This window comes from Bos taurus, chromosome 14, assembly GCF_002263795.3.
Source record: "Bos taurus isolate L1 Dominette 01449 registration number 42190680 breed Hereford chromosome 14, ARS-UCD2.0, whole genome shotgun sequence".
In the NCBI taxonomy this organism is placed as follows: Eukaryota; Metazoa; Chordata; class Mammalia; order Artiodactyla; family Bovidae; genus Bos; species Bos taurus.
In genome coordinates this window covers 66,323,070-66,346,637 of record NC_037341.1, presented here as the reverse complement: position 1 = coordinate 66,346,637, position 23,568 = coordinate 66,323,070, and the positions used below count along the sequence as shown (strand labels likewise).

The 23,568-nt window shown below is 45.3% G+C and overlaps 1 protein-coding gene across 2 annotated transcripts in view; it reads left to right on the top strand.

Moving 5' to 3' along the window:
- The window catches only part of MATN2 (matrilin 2), a 172,928-nt gene that overhangs the window by 13,109 nt on the left and 136,251 nt on the right, over positions 1-23,568 (top strand). For both annotated transcript variants that reach the window (XM_005215629.3, NM_001102528.1), the window contains 1 exon segment: positions 2,674-2,847. In XM_005215629.3, the coding sequence (XP_005215686.1) occupies positions 2,700-2,847 (148 nt within the window). In that variant the 5' untranslated portion in view covers positions 2,674-2,699.

Below are 23,568 nucleotides of genomic sequence, written 5' to 3'. Positions count from 1 at the left end.
GCGCCCTTTGTTTTTGGCGCACGGCTTCTCCTTGCCCGGTGTGGTGGCTTCTTTGTTGCAGAGCACAGGCTCTAGGGCGCCTGGGCTTCAGTAGTTGCTCAGCTTTCAGGCTTAGTCGTCCCTTGGTAAGTGGAATCTTCCCACAGCACGGATCGAACCCGTCTCCTGAACTGGCAGGCAGACTCTTAACCACTGGACCACCAGGGAAGTCCAGACCTGTTTATTCTCAACTCCCTATCCCTCACATATCTCCAGACCCTTCTGGTTAGCAATGGTGACTCGAAAATGCAAACACCTCTTAAAATCCACAGTAAACCCAAGCCACGTGAAATGGTGTTTGTTTTTTGAAAATGATAATTATCCACCACAACGTGTTCTAAATGTTTGGATTTAATTGTAGATGTGTCGGGATGGACGTGGACCCTTGAGAGAGTGTTATATATATTTTGAAAGAAATAAACATGGACTTTGTGCATATGGGAAGAAGGAGACCATCGCTAAATTAATAAATCACATATAAATGACGTACTACACTTAGAATTGATAAAACCAAGGGAACTTGAAATAAACAGTAGGTTTAGGATCAGAGAAAGAGGGGAAATCTTTTAAGTTTTCTTCCTTTTCTAAAAAGGAACCTCACAGGTTAAGCTATGAAAAGGGACCAGTTAGTAAAGAGTTTTATTTTGTTATAAGGGGTGGGCAGTAGTTATCCATAAGGAAATAGCAATGCTCTGGAGCTTCACCCCTTTATCACCTGCATAACCTTAGGTAAATTATTTAACTTCTTTACTTACTGTAAGAATTAAACGGCTTAATACATTTAAAACACTTGGCTCAATGCCTGGCACATAGTAAGCACTGAATGAACATCTGCTATTTTTAATGGAACCTTAAGGCAGAGTGAGAAGTGAGCTAGTGCAACACAGCAAGTGTGAAAAACTGTGGTCTTTGAAGGTCGACAGGCCTAGGTTCATCTCCAGGTCAATTCCTGAAAGCAGCTTGCTGAACAAACAGTTCACGGAATTATTAAGGTGTTTTTTTCCCCCACGTTTTGGGAAGTGATCCCTGCCCTGGTCCTGTCCTGATCCCACCTCTGACGGTGAAACAGCTATGGCCTTTCATGAATTGACTTCTGGGGACTTGACTTGCAGCTAGCCAAGTTTTCTGTTAAATGGTAAATTAGCTGCTTACCCTGGGTTTGAATCCCTTCTTTGCTACTTATTTTAGCTGGGTGAGCTCAGTCAAGTTACTAAACTTCTCTGAGCCTCAGTTTTCTCATCTCTAAAAAGCAGAAACAGTAATTCTGATTGGGATGAGGATTAGATGAAATCAATTGGGTGGAATGGCCAAGCACAAGATGAGGACTTAGTAAAGAAACTTTACAGGCAGATGATCTTCCTTAAATGTTTTTCCTCCTTAAATATTCCCTCCTCCCCACTAATTTGTGTAAATTAATAAATGGCTTATGACATCCATCGTGATGACTGAAACTAGAAGAAAAACAATTTAAACCTAGTCCCAGGACACTGCCTTTTCCGTGAGGGTTTGCCAGGCAGAAGAGTCCGTATCATTCACCACCTGGCAAGTGCCTGTCTCATCCCACGTGAGGTACTGAGACTGGCCAGCCTGGGAAAGCCTGGATCTGATCACGTTACTTCCCTGCTCAGAATCTTTTCTCCAGAGCCTTCAACAGCGGCTACTCTGCAGGACCAGCACAGAAAACGGTTCAAGTCTGGTCAAGAGTGTGTTACTCCAATTGAAACTCCCTCGCCTCTGTGGATATCTGAAACTCAACGCAGGGCTAAAATTCTTTCTGCATCTGAGAGCTTCTTGCTCAACATTGCAATAGATCCTGTTCTTCTCTGGTCTCCTAACACTTTTGCTTGCACGCTTGCCCCTACCTCCTCATGTGTGCCAGACACTATCCTGAATACATCAGTTACATGGATTAAGTCACTCAATTAACTAATATTATCCCATATTCCCACATGGCATGGGGAGGTTAAGTAGCTTGCCCAAGGTCACACACAGTTAGCAAGCGTCAGAGCCAGAATCCAGAGCCCGGCAGTCTGGTGCCAGAGTTCAAGCCTTTAACCACTGAACCACGCTCCCTCTTAATAGATGCATGTGGGAGGCAGGGAGGCTGGGAGGCTAAGTCATGTTAACTTATTGCAACTGTATGTGAATTCCTTGGGAAACATACAGATTAATTCCTGCCATCCACCATTATTAGACTAAGAAAATATTGTTACTTGGACTCCTCGGGTGGAGTTTTCCCTTTTTCAAATCCAGGATATAGAATGTGACTACGAATAACTGAAAATAAACTTGATTGAAAAGATACTTCAGGGTAGATTCCCCCCCCACCCCCAAGTTTTCCATTCAGTCTTATGGTGACCAAAGTGGCGAAAAATTCCAACTATGCACGCCCTGCTCAGACCATTCAAGAACCTACCAGTGGGGTCTGAGGGTCACACACACAAATGGCATTTTAAGTACCAGCGGCACGTCTGATTGGGGAAAGGCGGGGTGGGGGGGAGAGGGGGGGTGGGGGGAGAGGGGGGTGGGGGGGAGAGGGGGGGTGGGGGGAGAGGGCGGGGGTCTACGGCTTGTCGGGTTCAGGGAGACCCGGAAACCTCACCCAGCCCTCTTCTCCCGTTGTGTTTGTCACAGCCTAGCCCCTCTTCCTCTTCTTGAAGATGGAGAAGATGCTGGTGGGCTGCTTTCTGCTGCTCTTCGGACCGACCCTCCTCCTCCTCCCCGCTGAGGCCAGGGAGCGGCGGCCTCCTCCCAGGTCCACCTCCAGAGGGAGACACGCTCGGACCCACCCTCAGACGGCCCTCCTGGGTGAGTGACGGGTGGGCGGGGCTCCGCCCCAGAAACAGGCCGAGGTGGTCGAGGGCGGGCCTCCAATGGGGGCGGGGGCCCGCCCCGGGTGCCCACCCCGGGTGCCCACTTTGGGTGTGCTGGGGGAGAGGGCATCTCGTTGGCAAGGAGTCATCCTGCGTTGAGGATGTGGTTGTACATTGGTTTTCAAGTGAAATGAAAACCTCTTTCATTGCAAAACTTTCCGTTTAATCTGAAGCTCCTGACTTTTCTCCAATAAGCAAGGGAAAGGGTTTTCATCTGAAAAGGTCCTGGTTGGACTTACCCGGACAAGGGTGTTGTAAAAATGTTTTCTTGGGTCTGTCTGCTGATCTGTATTGATGATGCTTCCCTACCTGGCACCTTGGGAAGAAGAGCAGGTTTGTGGAAGGTGGACACTGACACGAAAGAGAGATGGAATCAGGAGATTAGAAATAGAAGATGTCAGAGGTCTGTGTTTCTCTCCCAGTCAACGTGTCTCCTTCAGGCGAATTTTTTTCTTTCTCCCAGAGAAAGCAAAGGTCCTGAAAACACATAAGATATAGAGGAATGGGCCTGGTTCTGAACAGGGGCTCTGGAAGGCGAGGATTCAGGGGTAACAGGAAGGCTGGCCAGTGGCAAGACGGTGGTTTTGGCATAGACCTGGCTTCGTAGGACTTCCCTGGTGGCTCAGTCGGTAAAGCGTCTGCCTACAATGCGGGAGACTTGGGTTCAATCCCTGGGTCGGGAAGATCTTCTGGAGAAGGAAATGGAAACCCACTCCAGTATTCTTGCCTGGAAAATCCCATGGATGGAGGAGCCTGGTAGGCTACAGTCCATGGGGTCGCAAAGAGTCGGACATGGCTGAGCGAATTCACTCACTCACTCACTGGCTTCATAGACCTGGCCCTGGTGCTGACCAAGTGGGTACACTTAGGCCACGTAACCTCTCTGAGGTTCAGTCTCCTCATCCATAAAATGGGAATGCTAACACTGATCTTTGTGAGAAGAAGGCATGGTAACGAATATATGTGAATTATAGGTATGCAATGAATGAAAGCTTTCCCACAACCATCATTCCATGAAGTTGTTCTCCATAACTGTGGGCTTTTTTTGTTTTTTGGTTTTTTGTTACATGGCATGCAGGATCTTAGTTCCAATCAGAGGTCAAATCTGTGCCTATGTAGTGAAATAAGAAGTCGTAACCACTGGACCTCCAGAGAAGTCCCTCCAGAACTGTGTTTCATGTTTGTATCTTGTTGGCCAGCCCTTAAAATCTGACCCCCTCCGACGGCCACTGAGAGAACTGCTATGTGTCTGGTTGCCTCAGCATCTGAAATGACAAGAGACCAGAGGAACCAGAAGCTCTGTTCTGAGAGGTCAGAATCTTTATGGTGCTATAAGCAATGACCCCAAGGATGCTGGGCCCTCCATGTCTTTAGTTTCCTGAGAATCTGTTTCCATAGTGACATAAACATATGATTTCTGCAAATGTGGAAAGGACTGGGGGATGTTTAGTACACTGATTAAAGGGCTTTTTAAAAATGTTTCAAGATGATAAACATATATTATCATATGATAAATATCTATCTATCATTTATCTATCTATAAAAAGAGGTGACATAGGTGTGTGAGTGTGTGAGAGGGAGAGAGAGCTCGAAATGCCTGATTCCTAGATCAGCAGCAGTGATTATACAGTTGGGTTTCTGATGGGGCTGTTTTTGGAATGAACCACCCCACACTTAGCCAGAAGAGCATACAGGCACCTCTTGGTATTTGCTATCCCTGTGCCTACTCCCTGCCCCTCTCTCTTCCCCCCACACATACTTTCTGATACACTCACATGCACATAGACACACACGCTCACACACTCTCACCTCCCCCCACACACGGACACTGGGCCTCCCTAGTGGTCAGCATTCACAGCTCTCTCGGGCTCTGAAATAGAAACCTCCTGGTCTTCGCACGTAAGAGATCCTGTTTTGCTAAGGGCATCAACCCCGAGTCTAGCATCCTCCCCCTCCGCTTTTCTGATTTTGCAGGAGAATGTGTCAGGGACAAAGAGGGGGTAGGATATGGCACCCCTCTGCCCCCCAAGGAATGGCGTGGCCACTCCCTGATGTGCGGGAGGGCAGCTTGACTTGGGAACGTGGGGAGTGAGTGCGAAACATGAAACTGAAGGCAAACACCACCGTTCTGGCCTGGATTCTCTGGTGCCATCTGCTTTCAGTCTACCTTTGACAGCGAACAAAGATGGAGAAGCTGTGCTCCTTGTAGTCTTTGCCCTGACCGCTTTTTTGATGGCTGGATGTGTGATATCCACTGCATGGTATATTTCACCAATTACTTGCTTGCATGACTGTCTCTGAATGTTTAACAGAGTAGAAGCAGACTTGTTTCTTAGGCTAATTTTTCATTTGAATTTTCTGATTTTTTAAAAAATTTGTATTTATGTCTAAATTCAAGTGAGAGGCTGGGTAACAATTCGAGCCTATTGAAAAAATAATGCAGATATTTTTCTACCTTCCTATAGATGTTTGCATGTCACTCAGGTGGTAGTCCATGACGTGTGGTCCAGGAGGGCTTACCTTCTACTGCATTCACGTATCTGGAATTTCTGCTCTGTGCCAGACATGAGGGAGTTAAAGTACAACCAAGAAGTACACGTGCAGTGGGGAAGACAGAGGTGTGAAAAGGTCATTAACTTGGTGGAATCTGTGTGCAACAGTAGCGGCGTAGCTAAGTTACAGCTCTACTCTGCCTGCTGTTGGCTCAGCTTAAGAAAGTGGTTCTCAAACTTTTGGGTCTCAGGACGTTTGTACACTCAAAAATTATTGAGGATCCCAAAGAGCTTTTGTTTTTGTGGGTTAAGTCTACTGAGGTTTACTGGATCAGAAATTGAAATGGAGGGACTTCCTTGGTGGTTCAATGGTTAAGAATCCACCTGCTGGGCTTCCCTGGTGGCTCAGCAGTAAAGAATATGCCTGCCAATGCCTCAAGGCAGGAGACTCGGGTTCAATCCCTGGGTCAGAAAGATCCCCTGGAGAAGGAAATGGCAACCCACTCCAGTATTCTTGCCTGGAGAATTCCATGGAGAGAGGAGCCTGGTGGGCTACAGTCCATGAGGTCTCTCAAAAGAGTCAGACACAACTTAGAGAGTGGCGTGGACGCATGGGTGAGTACTCAGTTGTGTCCAACTCTTTGCAACAACAACAAAAAAGAATCCACCTGCCAATGCAGGGGATAGAGGTTCAATCCCTGGTCTCAGAAGATTCCACATGTCACGGAGCAACATGCGCCATAACTCCTGAGCCCGAACTCCAGAGCCCGGTAGTCACAACCAGTGAGCCAACACACTGCAAGAAGAGAAGCCACCACAGTGAGAAGCCCGTGCACTGCAGTGAAGACCCAGTGCAGCCAAAATAATAGATACAATTTAAAAGAGAAATTGAGAAGGAAAGCTGTAAAAATATTAATTAATTTTAAAATAACAGTAATAAACACACAGGGTTTCCCTGGTGGCTCAGCTGGTAAAGAATCTGCCTACAATGCGGCAGACCTGGGTTCAATCCCTGGGCTGGGAAGATCCCTTGGAGAAAGGAAAGGCTACCCATTCCAGTATTCTGGCCTGGAGAATTCCATGGACTATATATAGTCCATAGTCTATGGAGTCACAAAGAATCAGACATGACTGAGCGACTTTCACTTCACTTCAATAAACACAAAACCTGATGCATAATGCAAATAAAAATATTTGTATAATAATGTTTTCAAAATAAAACTATTATGAGAAGAATGGAGGATTTTACATTTTTGCAACTCTGCTTAATGTCTAGCTTAATTAAAGACACCTGGATTCTCATTTCTCATCCATTCAGTCTGTCATGAAATACTGTTTGGGTTGTGTTACTTGAAGAAAATATGGCCTCACACAGATATGTAGTCAGAAAAAGGAACTTAATTGTAGTAGCCATTTAAATGAGTATGGATACATCATGAGAAATGCTGGACTGGAAGAAACACAAACTGGAATCAAGATTGCCGGGAGAAATATCAATCACCTCAGATATGCAGATGACACCACCCTTATGGCAGAAAGTGAAGAGGAACTCAAAAGCCTCTTGATGAAGGTGAAAGTGGAGAGTGAAAAAGTTGGCTTAAAGCTCAACATTCAGAAAACGAAGATCATGGCATCTGGTCCCATCACTTCATGGGAAATAGATGGGGAAACAGTGGAAACAGTGTCAGACTTTATTTTTCTGGGCTCCAAAATCACTGCAGATGGTGACTGCAGCCATGAAATTAAAAGACGCTTACTCCTTGGAAGGAAAGTTATGACCAACCTAGACAGCGTATTCAAAAGCAGAGACATTACTTTGCCAACAAAGGTTCATCTAGTCAAGGCTATGGTTTTTCCTGTGGTCATGTATGAATGTGAGAGTTGGACTGTGAAGAAGGCTGAGCGCCGAAGAATCGATGCTTCTGAACTGTGGTGTTGGAGAAGACTCTTGAGAGTCCCTTGGACTGCAGGGAGATCCAACCAGTCCATTCTAAAGGAGATCAGCCCTGGGATTTCTTTGGAAGGAATGATGCTAAAGCTGAAACTCCAGTACTTTGGCCACCTCATGCGAAGAGTTGACTCATTGGAAAAGACTCTGATGCTGGGAGGGATTGGGGGCAAGAGGAGAAGGGGACGACAGAGGATGAGATGGTTGGATGGCATCACTGACTCGATGGACATGAGTCTGGGTGAACTCCAGGAGTTGGTGATAGACAGGGAGGCCTGGCGTGCTGCGATTCATGGGATCGCAAAGAGTCGGACACGACTGAGCGACTGATCTGATCTGATCTGATTCTTCTTTGACATGACACCAAAACTTGACAAATGATAGTTTCTTCAAGGTTAATAGTAGTGTGGACTCTAAAACCACCTCAGCATACATTTTGAACTATATACACACGTAGTGAAGTGAAGTTGGTCAGTCGTGTCCGACTCTTTGTGACCCCATGGACTGTAACCTACCAGGCTCCTCCTTCCATGGGATTTTCCAAGCAAGAATACTGGAGCGGGTTGCCATTTTCTTAAGAGAGAGTATAACAGGCAAACATTAGTGTTGTTACAAAAATAGCTTTGATTTCATGGACCCTCTGGTGGGGGTCTCCAAACCACATGTTGAAAGTGGCTGGTTTAGGGGAGCATTCCCAGGGAAAGTTGGGGCCGCGTGAAGCTGGGAGATGAGCTGCCAGGAAAGGAATGAAGATGGAGCATGGAGGTGGGGTCTGGTGAGGCCATCAGGACCGCCATGTCTGTAAGGCAAGGGGTCTGGGCTGGAGCCAAGCCCAGAGGAGGTAGGAACCAGGTAACTTAGGACCTTGGGGGCACCAACAAAAAGTCTGGGCTTTGTGCTGCAGAGGTGGGAGCCCTGGAAGACTTGAAACTGGCAACAGTGGTGATCACTGCTGATTCCTGATACCCACTGTGCCATCTGGACAGCCTAAGCAGGGCGTGCTGTGTGTGTGTGTGTGTGTGTGTGTCTGGCTCTTTGCAACCCTATGGATTGTAGCCCACCAGGCTCCTCTCTACATGGAATTCTGCAGGCAAAAATACTGGAGTGGGTTGCCATTCCCTTCTCTAGGGGATCTTCCCAACCCAGGGATCAAACCTGGGTCTCCCACATTGCAGACAGACTCTTTACTACCTGAGCCACCAGGGAAACCCAGGGTGGGCTAAATGCAAAGCTAAGCTCATGGAAGCTGTTAGATTCTGCCCTCTGTACCTCTCCTGCCTCAGTGGCACCTGTCCCCTCCCAGACTCCCTCCTAAGTCCCTTCAGAGCGGTGCTAGCTGGAAGTAATGTTGCTCCCCTCTCCTAATTACCGCCTGCTCTGCGTCTGCACACTTTTCTCTTTATTGTATCACAGTCATGTAGGGATGGAGCTGTCACCAAGGCCACCAGTGGGGGCATATCAGCCTTTTTGGAAACCTTTACCCTCCTTGCCTGAAGCCCCACTGTATCGGCAATGCCCCTCACCTTGGAATGACCGTACATGCAAACTGCCTGTGCGCTTCTACCTGCTGGCTCCCCTGTTTTGTTTGTCTTTTACGAGGTCCTGTTGACATGTGCTGTCTTTTCTAAATTTACCAAGCTCGCTCATTTTATTTCTACTAACTAACCTTGAAAGCTTTTCCTTTCCCTGCAATAGACTCCCCTTTCAGATCAGTGGCACCCGCAAAGAATTCGTGTTTGTGATTTAAAAGAGCACTTTGTGACAACAGAACAGTAGGTCTGAGAAGTGGGAGGTGGTGCCCCAAAGTCTGTTGGAGAGGGGATGGTGGGAGCTGACTTCCCATCCCCTCAACTCTGCTAGGAAAAATTCTAGAGGTGTTCAGGGGGTAAAGGTCAGGGAACTTAGTAACATTTCTTTCAAACAGTTACTGCTAAGTCACTCAGTTGTGTCCGACTCTGTGCGACCCCATAGACGGCAGCCCACTAGGCTCCTCTGTCCCTGGGATTCTCCAGGCAAGAACACTGGAGTGGGTTGCCATTTCCTTCTCCAATGCATGAAAGTGAACAGTGAAAGTGAAGTCGCTCAGTCGTGTCCGACTCTTAGCGACCCCATGGACTGCAGCCTACCAGGCTCCTCCGTCCATGGGATTTTCCAGGCAAGAGGACTGGAGTGGGGATTTTGGAGACGGACATTGCCTTCTCCAGCATAGTACATTACTAGGCATTTATTTCCAATTTTGCATACGTCTCTAATTAAACCTGATCTCAGAACATCAGAAAAAAATGAAATGTTTCGAACAAGGAGCTGAAGCCTAAATTAGCAATGTGACTGAAGGAATTGGCTGGCCTAGGGAATTAAGTGTAAGAATGCCCTAGTCTGTTGCCAATGGAGATTCTTGCCTAGGTTGGTAATTATTAACATTTTCAAGCATTGGCTGCCAGTAAATGAATTTCCACATCCTGAAACAATCCCCTTAATTGACATTTGTTGGCACCCTCAGTGAGGGAAGAAAAGCAGATGCCAGAAGGCATCTGAACTTTTGGCTTCTGGAAGGACAGACCCATTGAGGCCACTGGTCTTAACATGCCCTGCAGCCACTCTGTCACGGATACAACTTTTGTCTCCTTCCTTGAGCTTTCTGGGGCTTTGTTCACCCTCTTCTACCTGGAGTATCTTTCCTTTGTTGTTGTTGTTCAGTCACTCAGTCTTGTCTGACTCTTTGCGACCCCACGGACTGCAGCACGCCAGGCTTCCCTGTCCTTCACCATCTCCCGGAGTTTGCTCAAACTCATGTCCATTGAGTCGGTGATGCCATCCAACCATCTCATCCTCTGTCGTCCCCTTCTCCTCCTGCCTTCAATCTTTCCCAGCATCAGGGCCTTTTCTAATGAGTCGGCTCTTTTCTTTGGGTAAGGCTTATTATCAGCCTTGGAGAAGGAAATGGCAACCTACTCCAGTACTCTTTCCTGGAAAATCCTGTGGACAGAGGAGCCTGGTAGGCCAGAGGCCATGGGGTCACAAAGAGTCGGACACAAATGAGCGACTTCACTTCATTCTCACTATTGTCAGCCAAGGGCAGGCTAAATGCCACCTCCTCCCCCTGCCAGCCAGGCGGGACCCTTCCATCCCAGGGTGGAGCACAAGCACTCAGATCCTAGGCCAAGGTGTCAGCTCACTTTGCTTTATATTCTGAGGGGTAATAATGGCACCTGCCAAGGATTCCTATTCTGGTTATTTTTGTACTTGCCTTATTTTTACCATCAGATTGTAAACCATTGAAGAGAGGGACTGTTTTTCGTGTCTCATGACACCTCTGGAGGTACGATCACTTACTGAGACCTTGCTGTGGGTAGGGACAGGCCCACTCACTGCATCTATGTAAAAAAGACAAAACACTGCAAAGTGGTTATAGGTTTATCTCATTTTCAGACGAGGAAGCCCAGGAGAAGAGAAGTAAAGCGATTTGGTAAATTTGTTAAGGCTTCTGAAGGTTAAAGTTGCTCAGTCATGTCCGACTCTTTGCGACCCCGTAGACTGTAGCCCGCCAGGCTCTCTGTCCATGGGATTCTTCAGGCCAGAATACTGGAGTGGGTAGCCGTTTCCTTCTCCAGGGGATCTTCCTAACCCAGGGATGGAACCCAGGTCTCCTGCATTGCAGGTGGATTCTTTACCAGCTGAGCCACCAGGGAAGCCCAAGATACCACAGTGGGTAGCCAGTCCCTTCTCCGGCATATCTTCCCTACTGAGGAATCGAACCAGGTCTCCTGCATTGGCAGGTGGATTCTTTACCAGCTGAGCTACAGACTTCTGAAAACCCAGAATGAAAAGTTTTCCCTTCCAACCCTCCCCCACTCTGAGAGAGGATGCGTGGCTAAGGAGTTGTGTGTTTGAGCAAAGAAATACTCGAGCTTGCTTGCTCCCTGACCAGGAGTTTTGAGCAGACCATGATATGCCCATCAGTCTTTGGAGGTGTTGCTGCTATTGCAGGTCACACCGGGGTCGCTGACCTCAAGCCCCCTCTTTGGTCCTGCCCAAGTGGAAGTTCCGGGAGTGTTGGGCTGCGGAGAGGATGAGGCATACAGATGGTGGATTTCATCCTCCTGTCCACGGTTGCAGTCTCTTAGCATGTGACTCTGGGAAAGCTGCTTTTTCTTGTCCAGTGTATTCACCTATAAAGGGAGGTGGCTGGAGTCAGGGATCTTTCATGTCTCATCTGGGGCGTGATGACATCACCTATTCCTGCCTTCCCGTTGTCCCTTCTCTGGCTCCTGGTAGTGAACCTCCTCTTGCTGCCATCCCCGATGTGATCTTTGGCTTTCTTTCCTTCTCTCCGGATGAGAGGGAGAAGTTTTAAGATAGAAGGGATGGGGCAGTAGAATCAGGCAGGGGGTTTGTAGCGGGTAGGATCCGGGGAAACTGAACATTGGTCCTCATGCCTAATGGTCTCTCAGAAGCTCTGAACGACTCATTACACAGAGACGGCTGGTTCCCAGGACCAGAGTGTTTGATTCAGCAGGCCTGGGTTGGGGATTGAGAAGTTGCCATTTCTGGAGACCTCAGTTTGAGAATCTTTGCAGAGGAGAAATCTAGGAGTTGGGGTGGGGATGGGCAGGAGGAACGGATCTTAGTAAGAGATGCTAAGCATGAACCAGAGAGACAGTGCAGGATGAATAACATTTGCTGAGAAAATTGCAGCTGCAGAGTATAAGTGAACTGTCAGCTGGGTCGACTCTTTCTGCGGCTTTGAAGAGGACGCTAGTATTTTCCTACCCAGGGGGAGTTAGCAAAGGGGGGGAGCCTCAAGCCTGTTACAGCACAGTGATCAGCACACATCTAAAGAAGCCAGTGGCCGGCGTGTATCTTTATCATCAGAAATGGTTATAAAAATGAAGGTTGATGCATAGAGCTGATCGAATTGTTTTTAAGTATAGCAAAGGCTTAAAAAAAAATAAACCCTTTGAAGTGAGATCACACCCCCTTTATCAGTCTCCCTCTGTACATCCTCTCTGACATAGTCAGGGCCCAATTACGGACCCGATGGAGGGACTGTCATGGCGGCTGCTCAGTCCGGGTGCAGAAAGTACATCTCGTCTCCTCGCTCTCTGCCTGCTTTATGTATAAAGCAATATCTCTGTTATCATTCAGTTTTTATAAACTATATGAAGTGAATTCTTCATTCCTATCTTGTGATTAATACTGAGAAGCTCCAAAAACGATAGTATCTGACTTAGCCAATTCCTATCATTCCTAGCCAATGAATACATAACTTGACTTTCTTTTTTCTACAGTCTCTCACCTTCTCTTCTCTAGTAAACTCTGTCCGCTTCCTTTTCTGTAACTTTCTTTTATCTCTTCTTCTCCACTTCCATCCCTCTCTCGTTTCCTTCTTCAGTTCCAGGATGTCTGATCCTCAGCTTGCCCGCGTGTTTGGCACCTGCAGTGTGTATGTGTGGGTGTGTTTTCAGTGGGTGACATAGCTACTTTTTATTTTCTCCTCTTTGATGGCTGTTGCTCTTGGGGGGCAGAGCATACCGCCTTACCCTTCCAGAGCCAATCATGTCCCAGGTTTCCCTACCAGATGATAATAATAACAACATTAATGATGGCTGCCCCTTTTGAGAGAGCATCTACTATGTGCTAGGCAGTTCACCCTTCCTTCTACGTGGTATTAATATTATTATCCCCATTTTACAGAGGAAGAAACTGAGGCTTAGAGAGGTTAAATGTTTTGCTCAAGATCGTGCAACCACTGAGCAGCAGAGGTGGGGTTGGAGAAGCCAACGTAACCTTTCCTTTGGCTCAGATTCTTTTCTGCAACCCTTCTCCTCTGTTCCAGCCAACCAAATTGGACTCATCTTTCGAGTGTCCATGGAAGTGGCCCTAATTTCTCAGTTGGGATTTATTAATAGTGCCCCAACAACACACCCCCGCAGCAGGCTGTGTGCCCCAGCTTGTCCGCCTGGACAGTGACTGCCAGCATCGTTGTCTGCACTGTATCAGCGATGCTAATAACACTCGAGGTACACAACAGACACTCAGTGAATGCCAAGAGAAGGAGCAAATGAACCAGTGAGCAAAGAGGAAAAGTCTCCAGAGAGGAGCCACTGGACTGGGGAATGTTCCTGAAGCCAAGGCATGAAAAAAGTTGAAAGATCTGAGGATGTTTAGTTTGAAAAAAAAAAATAGAAGATGAAGGGCTCTGAAGGCTGTGTTATGGCAGAGTTTAGACTTGTTATTAAGACCATAAGAACTTAAAGAGGAAATAAAGACCCAATTACCTGAGTTTTTAAGGAAACAGATTTTTTTTTCCATGTGAAACTTTGTCACCACCAGATTAGCACAGGGAATGAATTGCCTCCTCAGGCTTCAGGGATATCAAAGGCCTTGTGTGCAGGGGGTTAAATAAACATCTCATCTGTAAACCGACACATTCCAGGATTCTAGGGAGGTGCCTGCAGAATTAAGAAATGAACCCAAAGATAAGGACTTTCTCCTCTATTAAAAAAAAAAAAAAAAGCTAAATATTTGCTTTCCAAGAAAAATCTGCCTTAGGAACCTTTGAAATAATGTTTTTTAAGCAAGGGAGAAACTAGGACTTCTTTGGTGACTGGCAACATATAATTTGTCGAATTCCTGGGTTTCTCTTCTGGCAATGTTAAGTGAATGAATGAAAGAATGATTACAGGTAAATTGCCTTAGCTTTTTGGGTTAATTCAGTGTAGAGCTTGCAGTCAACAAAAATCACTAAGCCTTTATTACAGGTGCTTAGTATCACATAGCAGACTTTTTTTTTTTAGCTTAAGTGGAATACTTTAAAATTTTTTATATTAAATTTTACCTTCTTTGTTTAGGTTCATCATTCTCAATGAATACGCTTTTCCTCCTTAGCAAATTTGAATCATTTCCAAATTTGATGAAATATTTTCTGTATCTTTTTCCAAGTCCCTACTGAAAATATGAAAAGATATTGATGTTTTATATTCTTTTGAAATTATTATAAAGAATGATCAATGATCATCTTAAAAAATTGATGTCTAAATATTTAATGACTCTTAGATACTGAAAATACAAGAAGAGCTAGTTCCAAAATTGCCTGAATAAGCAACCCATAAACGTTTCATGTATTCTTGAGAGGAAATATTATAGAGACTTGAGTTGTATATTAGTTTCTAGGGCTGCCATAACAATGTGACACAGACTTGAACGACAGAAATTTATTTTCTCGTGACTCCGGAGGCTAGAAGTCCCAGATCAAGGATTGGATTCTTGGTGATGTTACCGAATGCAAATTCATGTGCCTGAGGCACTGTGAGGCCCCAAACCCAAAACCGTTGGAGTTTGAAGCTGAGGAAGGTTTATCGCAAGACTGAACAAGGAGACCAGGTAGCTCATGCCCAAGAAACACCTGAACTCCCTGAAGGGTTTCAGCAAAGTGCTTTTAAAGGCCAGGTGACGAAGGGCATCCCAGGGTCTGAGATCAGCTCATGCATAATTCTCTTATTGGTTGATGGTGAAGTAGCAGCATGGTTAACAGTATCAATCCTTAGGTGTCAGGAGGTCTGGGGGCTGCTTGCTCATGATCATCAGGTAGTTAATTTCTTCCATTTGGTGGTTTTTAGCATCTGAAAAACTCAGGAAATATGCACGAGATCCTATTCTCTGAGTACCTCAGAGAGGAGCTGGGGGATACGGGGGAAGGGTCTGTCTCTGTGGAATCCTGCTCAGTTAAGTGAGGCCTCTCCTCTGGGTTTGCAGATGACTGCCAGCTTCCTGTGAACTCACGTGGGCTTCCCTCTGTCCGCGTCTGCATCCACATTGCCTCTTCTTATAAGGACACCATTCACGTTGGATTAGAGTGCGCCCTAACCTTTGTCACCTCTTGAAAGACCTCATCTCCAGATACAGTCATATTTGGAGATACTAGACTTCAACTTACGAATTTCCCAGTTTGTGGAAGACAGTATGTCTTCTCTGACATGTTCCTAAGTAGCCTCTTTTCCCTTTCTGATTCGCCTCACCTTCCCGTTTCAGGGTGATATAACTGTTCCTGACATGTTGAAAGACTCCATCGATGTGGTACTTATTAGTTTACCATCGTGCGTTCCTGAGTCTTGAAAGCAGGTCGGACAAGCCCGATGGGTTGGGCAGCCAACATCTTCGGGCTGCAGATAGGAAACCAGTGCCATCTGGCCAGGATGTGAAACCAGGTCCAAGTAAGATCTTTCAAAAGCCAGGAATTAAAACCACTAACTCAGAAAAGCTTCCTTTCAGTATATCCAGAGAAGGGTGATTTATAGGGAAGGATGAAAGGAGGGTAGTGTGTGTATTTTGGCTCCTCGGAGGACGGTGAGGCCGGGAGGAGGAGGAGGGAGACGTTTTCGTAAGCTCGCAGCCAGCCAATGAGTAAGAACATCAAAGAGGAAGCTGGACAGCCAGATACACAGAGAGCTGATGCAGGGGACAGAGCTGGGGGAGAAACCGGAGGGATCTGACCACTTGGGCTGGGAGCCAAGAGAGGCTTTTGGAAAGGCACGATGCAGTATGTGCAGTGAGCGACATTTGGCCTTGAGAAACCCTGGGAGGATGAGCTCCAGAGGCCTTTCAAGGCAGGCTAGACCATGAAGTAAACTGCAGAGGAATCCGATCCAAAGGGCTCAGATCTGGCCAAACCTATGAGAGGCTGCTTTCCATCTCCAGCTCTTCATTCCCCAGCCCTGACCCTGGGCCTTCTCCCAGTCTACTCCATCCATTCATTGAATAAATATGTTCTGAGAGCCCCCACCTTCCAAGCACTGTGCTAAGCCTGGTACAAAATGAAGAATTCCTACATCTTTGGGACGTGTTAATGGGACAGCCAGGGAGGCACCCCCTCCTCCTCGGGATCCTGTTCACCAGTGTCCTGCGGCTATCCTGGCCGGTTGTCCCAACCACTGAAGGTAGCCAGCTCCTTCACTCCCCTCTTCCAGTCCAACTTGAATTTGTCTCCTCTCCTCCAATCAAACCTGACTTTGTTGCCAAAGTGAAGAGGAATAGGCAGACCATCCATTTTACCAGCTGTTTTTCCTATACCAAAATAATTTAGTTCTAATACATGATCTTCATTTAATAATTTGTCTTGGTTTTTTCATTTATTCATTCATTCAAGGAACACACATTGGGTATCCTGGCAAGGCCCTGTTTAGATGCCAGTGATACTGCAGGGTCAGGCCTGGTCATAGCTGTCTCACTCATGCTTTAGGGTTTGGTACACATGCCACAGTTTTCGGGCAGCATAGGTCTTTAGGGGGAAATAGAATCAGTGAGAGAAGATGCCCTCAAGAGCCAGTAAAACTTAGTCATAAAACCATCTGGGCTTGATGCCCTCTGTAGAGAGGACACATTTGACAACTCATTCAATTTCTTGAAGAGTCATTAGTCCGTTCAGGTTTTCTATTTCTTCTTGAATGTATTTGATAATTGGTATTTTCCTTAAAAATGGTCCGATTTTTGTATTTTTGAATACAAGTGAAATATTTGTATTATTTGTCTGTATTTTTGAATCCGCTGGCATACAGTAGTTCACAACACTATATTTTAACATGGGGCATGCATTCTATTCTTTGATTTTCTCTTTTTTGGCTGCAGTGGGTTTTTGTTGAGGTTCTTGGGCTCTGCATTGCAGCGTGCGGGCTTTCTCTAGTTGCATTGAATGGGCCTAGCTGTCTCGCGGCATGTGGGAATCCCAGTTCCTCACCCAGAGATCGAGCCCATGTCCCTTGCCTTGGCATTCAGATTCTTAACCATGGACCCCAGGGAAGTCCCAGGACATACTATTCTTTAACAAAGAGTGCCCAGCGTTTTTTTGTCCGCCATAGTCCACAAAGCTCTGAGCAAAAATTCTGAAGGAACGCTGAGCCCTGGGGGACAGGTGTGCAGACGATAGGGAAGGTGTCTTCATGGACTCAGGTTTCCCTGATACTATGTAGCATCTGCACGAGAGCTTTACAGTTTTACAGAGCTCCTAATGAGTGACTCACACACACACACAAAATGCTTTCCTTACTTCCTTTTTCTCACAAAGCCCTTGCGAGATAGATTTTGTAATAATCCCCAGCTACAGATAAGAAAACAATCCAATCAGAGATGTTAATTTATCTGTGATATTCAGATAAAGCCAGAAATCACTCCTAGATCACACCATTTTAATTAGAAGAGAGTTTAGAGATCATCTCGTTCAAAAGTTTCTAACCTGGAGTCCATGGGCCTCCAAAGATCCCTTGGACAGACTTCAGTGGGTCCATAATCTGGATGGGAAAAAAAATAACATCCTTTTCCATTGACCTCTAATGGCAATTTAGCATTTCCTTCTATTATAATTGTAAACCACAAACCACAAGAACAGCAGCAGTGCTGTCTCAGCGGTAGAGATCACAGATCTATTCATGGCACGTTACAGTCGTAAGAGATAACTCAAAATAGTGCTTACACTCTTCCCTACTTCAGACTTAACGCTTGTTAGGAACTCGCCTTTCTACCTTGTTATTTAATGTCATTTTTAAAAGTCCATCTGTTACTCTATTCCCAGTTTTTTTTCTTTTTAATATCTTGATTCACTGTAGTTCAAATAATTGACCTCCTTTTTCATCCTTGGCATTAAAAAATTTTGATTTATTGTGCTAATATATGCATAACATAAAATTAGCCATTTAAGTCATTTTAAAGTGTACCCTTCAGTGGCATTAAGTACATTTACATTGTTTTGCAACTATCATCACTATTTCCAGAACATTTTGAACATTTTCATTATTCCCAAGCAGGAATTTTCTATCCATTAAGAAATAACCCCCATCCCTCCCTCTCCATCCCTCAAGAGTTTCTTTCCTACTTTCTGTCTCTATGTTGCCTATTCTAGATACCTTGTGTAAGTAGAATGAGGTCATATTTGTTCTCTGGTCTGACTTTTTTAATTTAGTATTACGTTTTAAGGTTCACGCATGTTGTGGCATGTATCAGAACTTCGTTGTTTTATGACTGAGGAATATTCCAGTATATGTCTATACCGCATTTTGGTTATGCATTCACCTGTTGATGGACACTTGTGTCGTTTCCATCTTTTGGCTACTTGAATAATGTTGCTATGAACATTGGCATATAGGTATCTGTTTGAGTCTCAGCTTTCATTTGATGGTGCATATGTACCAAGGATGGAATCACTGGGAAACATGGTCATTCTGTGTTTAACTTTTCTGAAGAAATGCCAGACTGTGCCACAGTGGTACACTTTGCACCATTTGCATTCCCACCAACAGTGCGCCAAGGTTCCAATATTTCCACATCCTCACCAACACTTGTTATTCTCCTTTTTTTTTTTCTTTCTTCTAATAGCCATCCTAGTGAGTGTTGCGTTTCATTTTGGACTTCTAACAGCTGTGTTCTGAGAAAGCATCATGGGCTTCACTAGACTGCCGTGGAAGTCCCTGGTACAAATAAGGGTTAAGTGAGGGAGCCAGAGTCCAGAAATACTGTTCCCTGTTCAAGGTGAAGTAATTGACCAGCAGCAGCCTTGGGCTTCACACCAAGTTGTCTAGGGCTCAGGGGAGCACTTTCCCCTCCTAACACATGGGCTGTTCTCATGTAGACATTTGCCTCAGCCAGTGGTCAGACTGAGTCAGGGCTGGAACTAAGCCATCAACCAGCCAGTCACTGAAGCTGAGGCCAGCCCCAGACGCAGACGAGACGGACATAATCCCTGTCTGCAAACCACTGCGATGTAAAACTGCCACATGCAACCACGGCAGCTATATCTTTATTTGTTCAACAAACATTGAGTGCCTTGTGTGAAATCAAACACCATATTCAGTTGGAGTGTCTCAGGGGGCACCCAAAGGGACATCCCTTGGAGATGCTCAACTGATAGTTTGGTTTCCGGGTTAAAGTTCAAGAGGGAGAAATAACCCTGCGCATGTTTCCTTTCAATACAGAATGGTGTCCTGACCTGTTTTTTTCAGACCAGGAGCCTCTAGTTCTGCAGAGACAGCCTAAGATGGCTTCAGTCTCATGGCCTCATTTTCTTACTGACCTTCCAATCAACCATGGCTCCTGAACCTTTCCACACCTGCCATCAAACTTGTCAGCTTGGTTTTATAAATAACCATAGCTAAGGTCAGTTGGTAAAGAATCTGTCTGCAATACAGGAGACCCGGGTTCACTCCCTGGGTTGGCAACTGGGTTCAATCCCTGGGTTGGGAAGATCCCCTGGAGAAGAAAATGGCAATTCACTCCAGTATTCTTGCCTGGAGAATCCCACGGACAGAGGAGCCTGGCGGGCTACAGTCCATGGGGTCATAGGGTCGAACATGACTGAAGAGACTAAACCACCACCTACTTTTAACAAGTGTGAATTCTAGCTTTCCACCATGTGCCCGTGGGTAAGTAAGCAGAACCATTCTAACCCCAGTTGTCTTGTCTGTGAAACGGGGATGATAATCACACCTCCCCTAGAGTGGGAGTGAGGATGGAATGAGATCCTGCAGATAAAGGGCTTTGCACAAAGCCTTGTATGGAGTTAGCTTTCAATACATGCTTATTGCTGTTATTGTCACATTTTAAAGTTTATTTTTTAAAAAACATTTTTTACATTGCAAATTGGTGTTAACAGCTCCCACTCTACTGTGAGATCTTTAAAACTAGGAGCTAGGTCTTTTCATCTCTGGGTATAAAGCATCTGGTGTAGTAGCCTCACAATAAATGTGAAGAAATGAATGAGAGATGACATTTATTAATATTATTAGTACTGTTACCTTTATTTGAGCATCTACTTATTTAAATATAAAATAGCAGTTTTTTTCTTTTTCAACTTTAAATCAGATATTGATCTTAGAGAAGTATATCTAAAAAACTGGTTACCTGAGCATTTCAGAAAATACGCATAATTAGCCAAACAGTTTAATAAAATTTTATTCTTAAAATGTCAGAAGGTGTACCATGAAATTCATTCATTCATACATAGAACACATTTCTGTTGAGTAACTACTCCACAGCAAGGCTGGAATCAGGAGTGAAATCTCTGTTGTGTTGATATATGGCAGAAACCAACACAGTATTGTAAAGCAATTATCCTCCAATTAAAAATAAAGTGGAAACTTACATTGCTGCTAAGTCGCTTCATGCTGCTAAGTCATGTCAGACTCTGTGCAACCCCATAGATGGCAGCCCACCAGGCTCCCCCGTCCCTGGGATTCTCCAGGCAAGAACACTGGAGTGGGTTGCCATTTCCTTCTCCAATGCATGGAAGTGAAAAGTGAAAGTGAAGTCGCTCAGTCGTGTCCGACTCTTAGCGGCCCCATGGACTGTAGCCCATCAGGCTCCTCCATCCATGGGATTTTCCAGGCAAGAGTACTGGAGTGGGGTGCCATTGCTTCTCCAGAAACTTACATTGCCATACGTTAAATAGATAGCCAGTGGGAATTTGCTGTATGGCTCAGGAAACTCAAACAGGGGCTCTGTATCAACCTAGACAGGTGGAATGGGGAGGGAGGTTCAAAAGGTAGGGGATATATGTATACCTATGACTGATTCATGTGGAGGTTTGACAGAAAACAACAAAAATCTGTAAAGCAATTATCCTTCATTTAAAAAATAAATTAATTCAAAAAATAAAAATGTTAAAAAGTAGTGAAATATCTGGGTATTAGTTAGGGTGCAGTTGGCATAAGCTAGCAGTGTTTTTATTAAAAGATATTTGAATATCTTACAAAAAGTCTGGAGGTCAGTGATTCCCGGTTCGTGGCAGTAGCTCAGCTTTATCATTGAGACCAGGGTTCTTTCCAACTTTAAGCTGCCTCATCCTGGGATATTGACTTTCCTTTCTTAGGCCTCAGCCTTTATAGTCACAAGATGGCTGCTGCAGCTCCAAACATCACATCCTCCATGGTCATGGTCAAGGCAGGAAGAAAATAGGGGTGGAGGAAAGAGTTTTTCATCCCTTTACGTACTCCTTTTATCAGAGACCAAAACCTTCAGTTCCGTTTCCTTTCCTCCCCACTAGCCAAAACTTCATTGCCTGCCTATCCAACTACCTCATCTGGAAGCTAGAATAACCATGTCCTGTAAGGAGTCATTCCTGGCAGGGGATGAAATCACTCCTCACAGAGATGATGGTCACTTCTTTGTTCCTTGGAATCTTAGCAAGGGAGCAGGAAGGGAATGGGAAAGAAATGAAGTTTAAGAAGGCATCTACTAGTGTGATCCAGTCTACAGTGTTAAGCCATTTTCTTGAAGGTGGCAAGGAGATAGCTTCTGAATCCAGGATGTTCCAGGCTCACCTGGAACGTTTAGAAACAGCAATGCCGGGGTAGTGTGGCTCAGGGCAGTAACATGGGAGCCTTGGTGGGTCCTTGTTAGGACTTGGGTTTTTCCCTGAGACAGATGGGGACTAAAGGAGTCACATGATTTCACTTGTGTTTAAAGTGTCACTCTGGCTGCTGGATTGAGAACAGTCTGCAGAGGAACAAAGACAAATGCCGTTTAGGAAGCTAACACCATCATCCAGCAAGGGGTGTTGGTGGAGGTGATCACCTCTGGAGTGTAATGAAGAACTAAGAAATATTTCATTTGTGGCAAGTGTCCCCAAACCTTAAACGGTAGCAGTTGCTGGGAATTTGTGGGTACAGCCCACAGAGCATCTACAGTTACAAGGAGGGAACATAGATGTAACATAAAGTCATGCGGGTTGCCCGCTTCTGTAACTGTGTGTGTACATTTGTTGCTTCCTGTGGATCAATTCTGAAGAGTATGAATTCTAGATTCCTGGATTCAACCCAGGTTCTACCACTTACTAACTGTGTGACCTTGGACAAATTACTCTAACCTCTCTGAGCCTGTTTTCCCACCTGTTAAATGGAGATAACAGGTTGTTGTGTGAAGTAAGGGTTTAGTACATGTAGCATTGTATTGATATATAATGGTTGCCAATTAATATTAGCTATCATTATATATATGTATCTGCTGCTGTTGCTAAGTCACTTCAGTAGTGTCTGACTCTGTGCGACCTCACAGACGGCAGCCCACCAGGCTCCCCTGTCCCTGGGATTCTTCAGTTCTTACACTCCAGTGTAAGAACACTGGAGTGGGTTGCCATTTCCTTCTCCAATGCCTGAAAGTGAAAAGTGAAATTGAAGTCGCTCAGTTGTATCCGACTCTTAGCGACCCCATGGACTGCAGCCTACCAGGCTCCTCTGTCCATGGGATTTTCCAGACAAGAGTACTGGAGTGGGGTGCCATTGCCTTCTCCATATATGTATCTAGTCACTTGTAAAAGTCAAGGTATATCTCTATTTAATTCATTTTTCTTAAAACCATAGCATGCAAGAGCTGGAAAGGAACTGAGAAATTATTTAGTCCAACCCTAGAGATCAGAGTAACATAGCCACCCTCCCTCCAGAAAAGAAGAAGGTTTTGTGGCCACTGTCATCTAGCAGGTGGCAGAGTGGAGACCAGAAGATGGGGCTGTGGGCTCCCAGTCCACAGCAATGCTTTCATTGCCTTGCCATGTTGCTTCCATGCAGCCCTCAACACAATATCAGGTAGAATTAATAATAATAACAGAAATAATTATTTGACTTTCACTTCATGCCAGGCACCATTGTAAGCACTTTACACATGCTCACTCATTTAATCTTCATGGCACCCCTCTGAGATAAGTACATTCATTGTCTCTGCCTTGCAGAAGAGGAAACTGAAGGTCAGAGAAAGCAAGGACCTTGATCAGGATGCAGAATGTGCGTGGTGTGGGCCGACAAGGAGTCAGAAGTCTGCTCCAGCATTTACCCCACATGATCTTCTCTGTTTGTAAAATACGGAAGCTGAACCCAGTCTTTCAAGTCCCTTTTCAGCTTTAGAATTTGCATATCCTCAGTGCTTTGTGATGATTAATTCTGCAAGAAATACCGTTTCAGTTCATTAAATTTGCTGTCTTATTAACTGCTCTTCATCTTAATTATCAGCTGCAAGAAAGAACTATTTGTGAAACTGCCTAGAAACCAAAGTCACCCAGTCTGTGAGGGATTCCTGAAATGTTATTTCGGGTTTCCATGGCAACCCTAACATTGGGTGGATAGCTTAATGGAGTCAACTGCAGCAGCTGGAGCCCAGCATTTGCTGGAGCACCCAAGTGATGAGGAAACAAGTCGCTGGCTCAGTAGATTTCTTTTTGTGTTGACTGTCTTAATGTACTTAG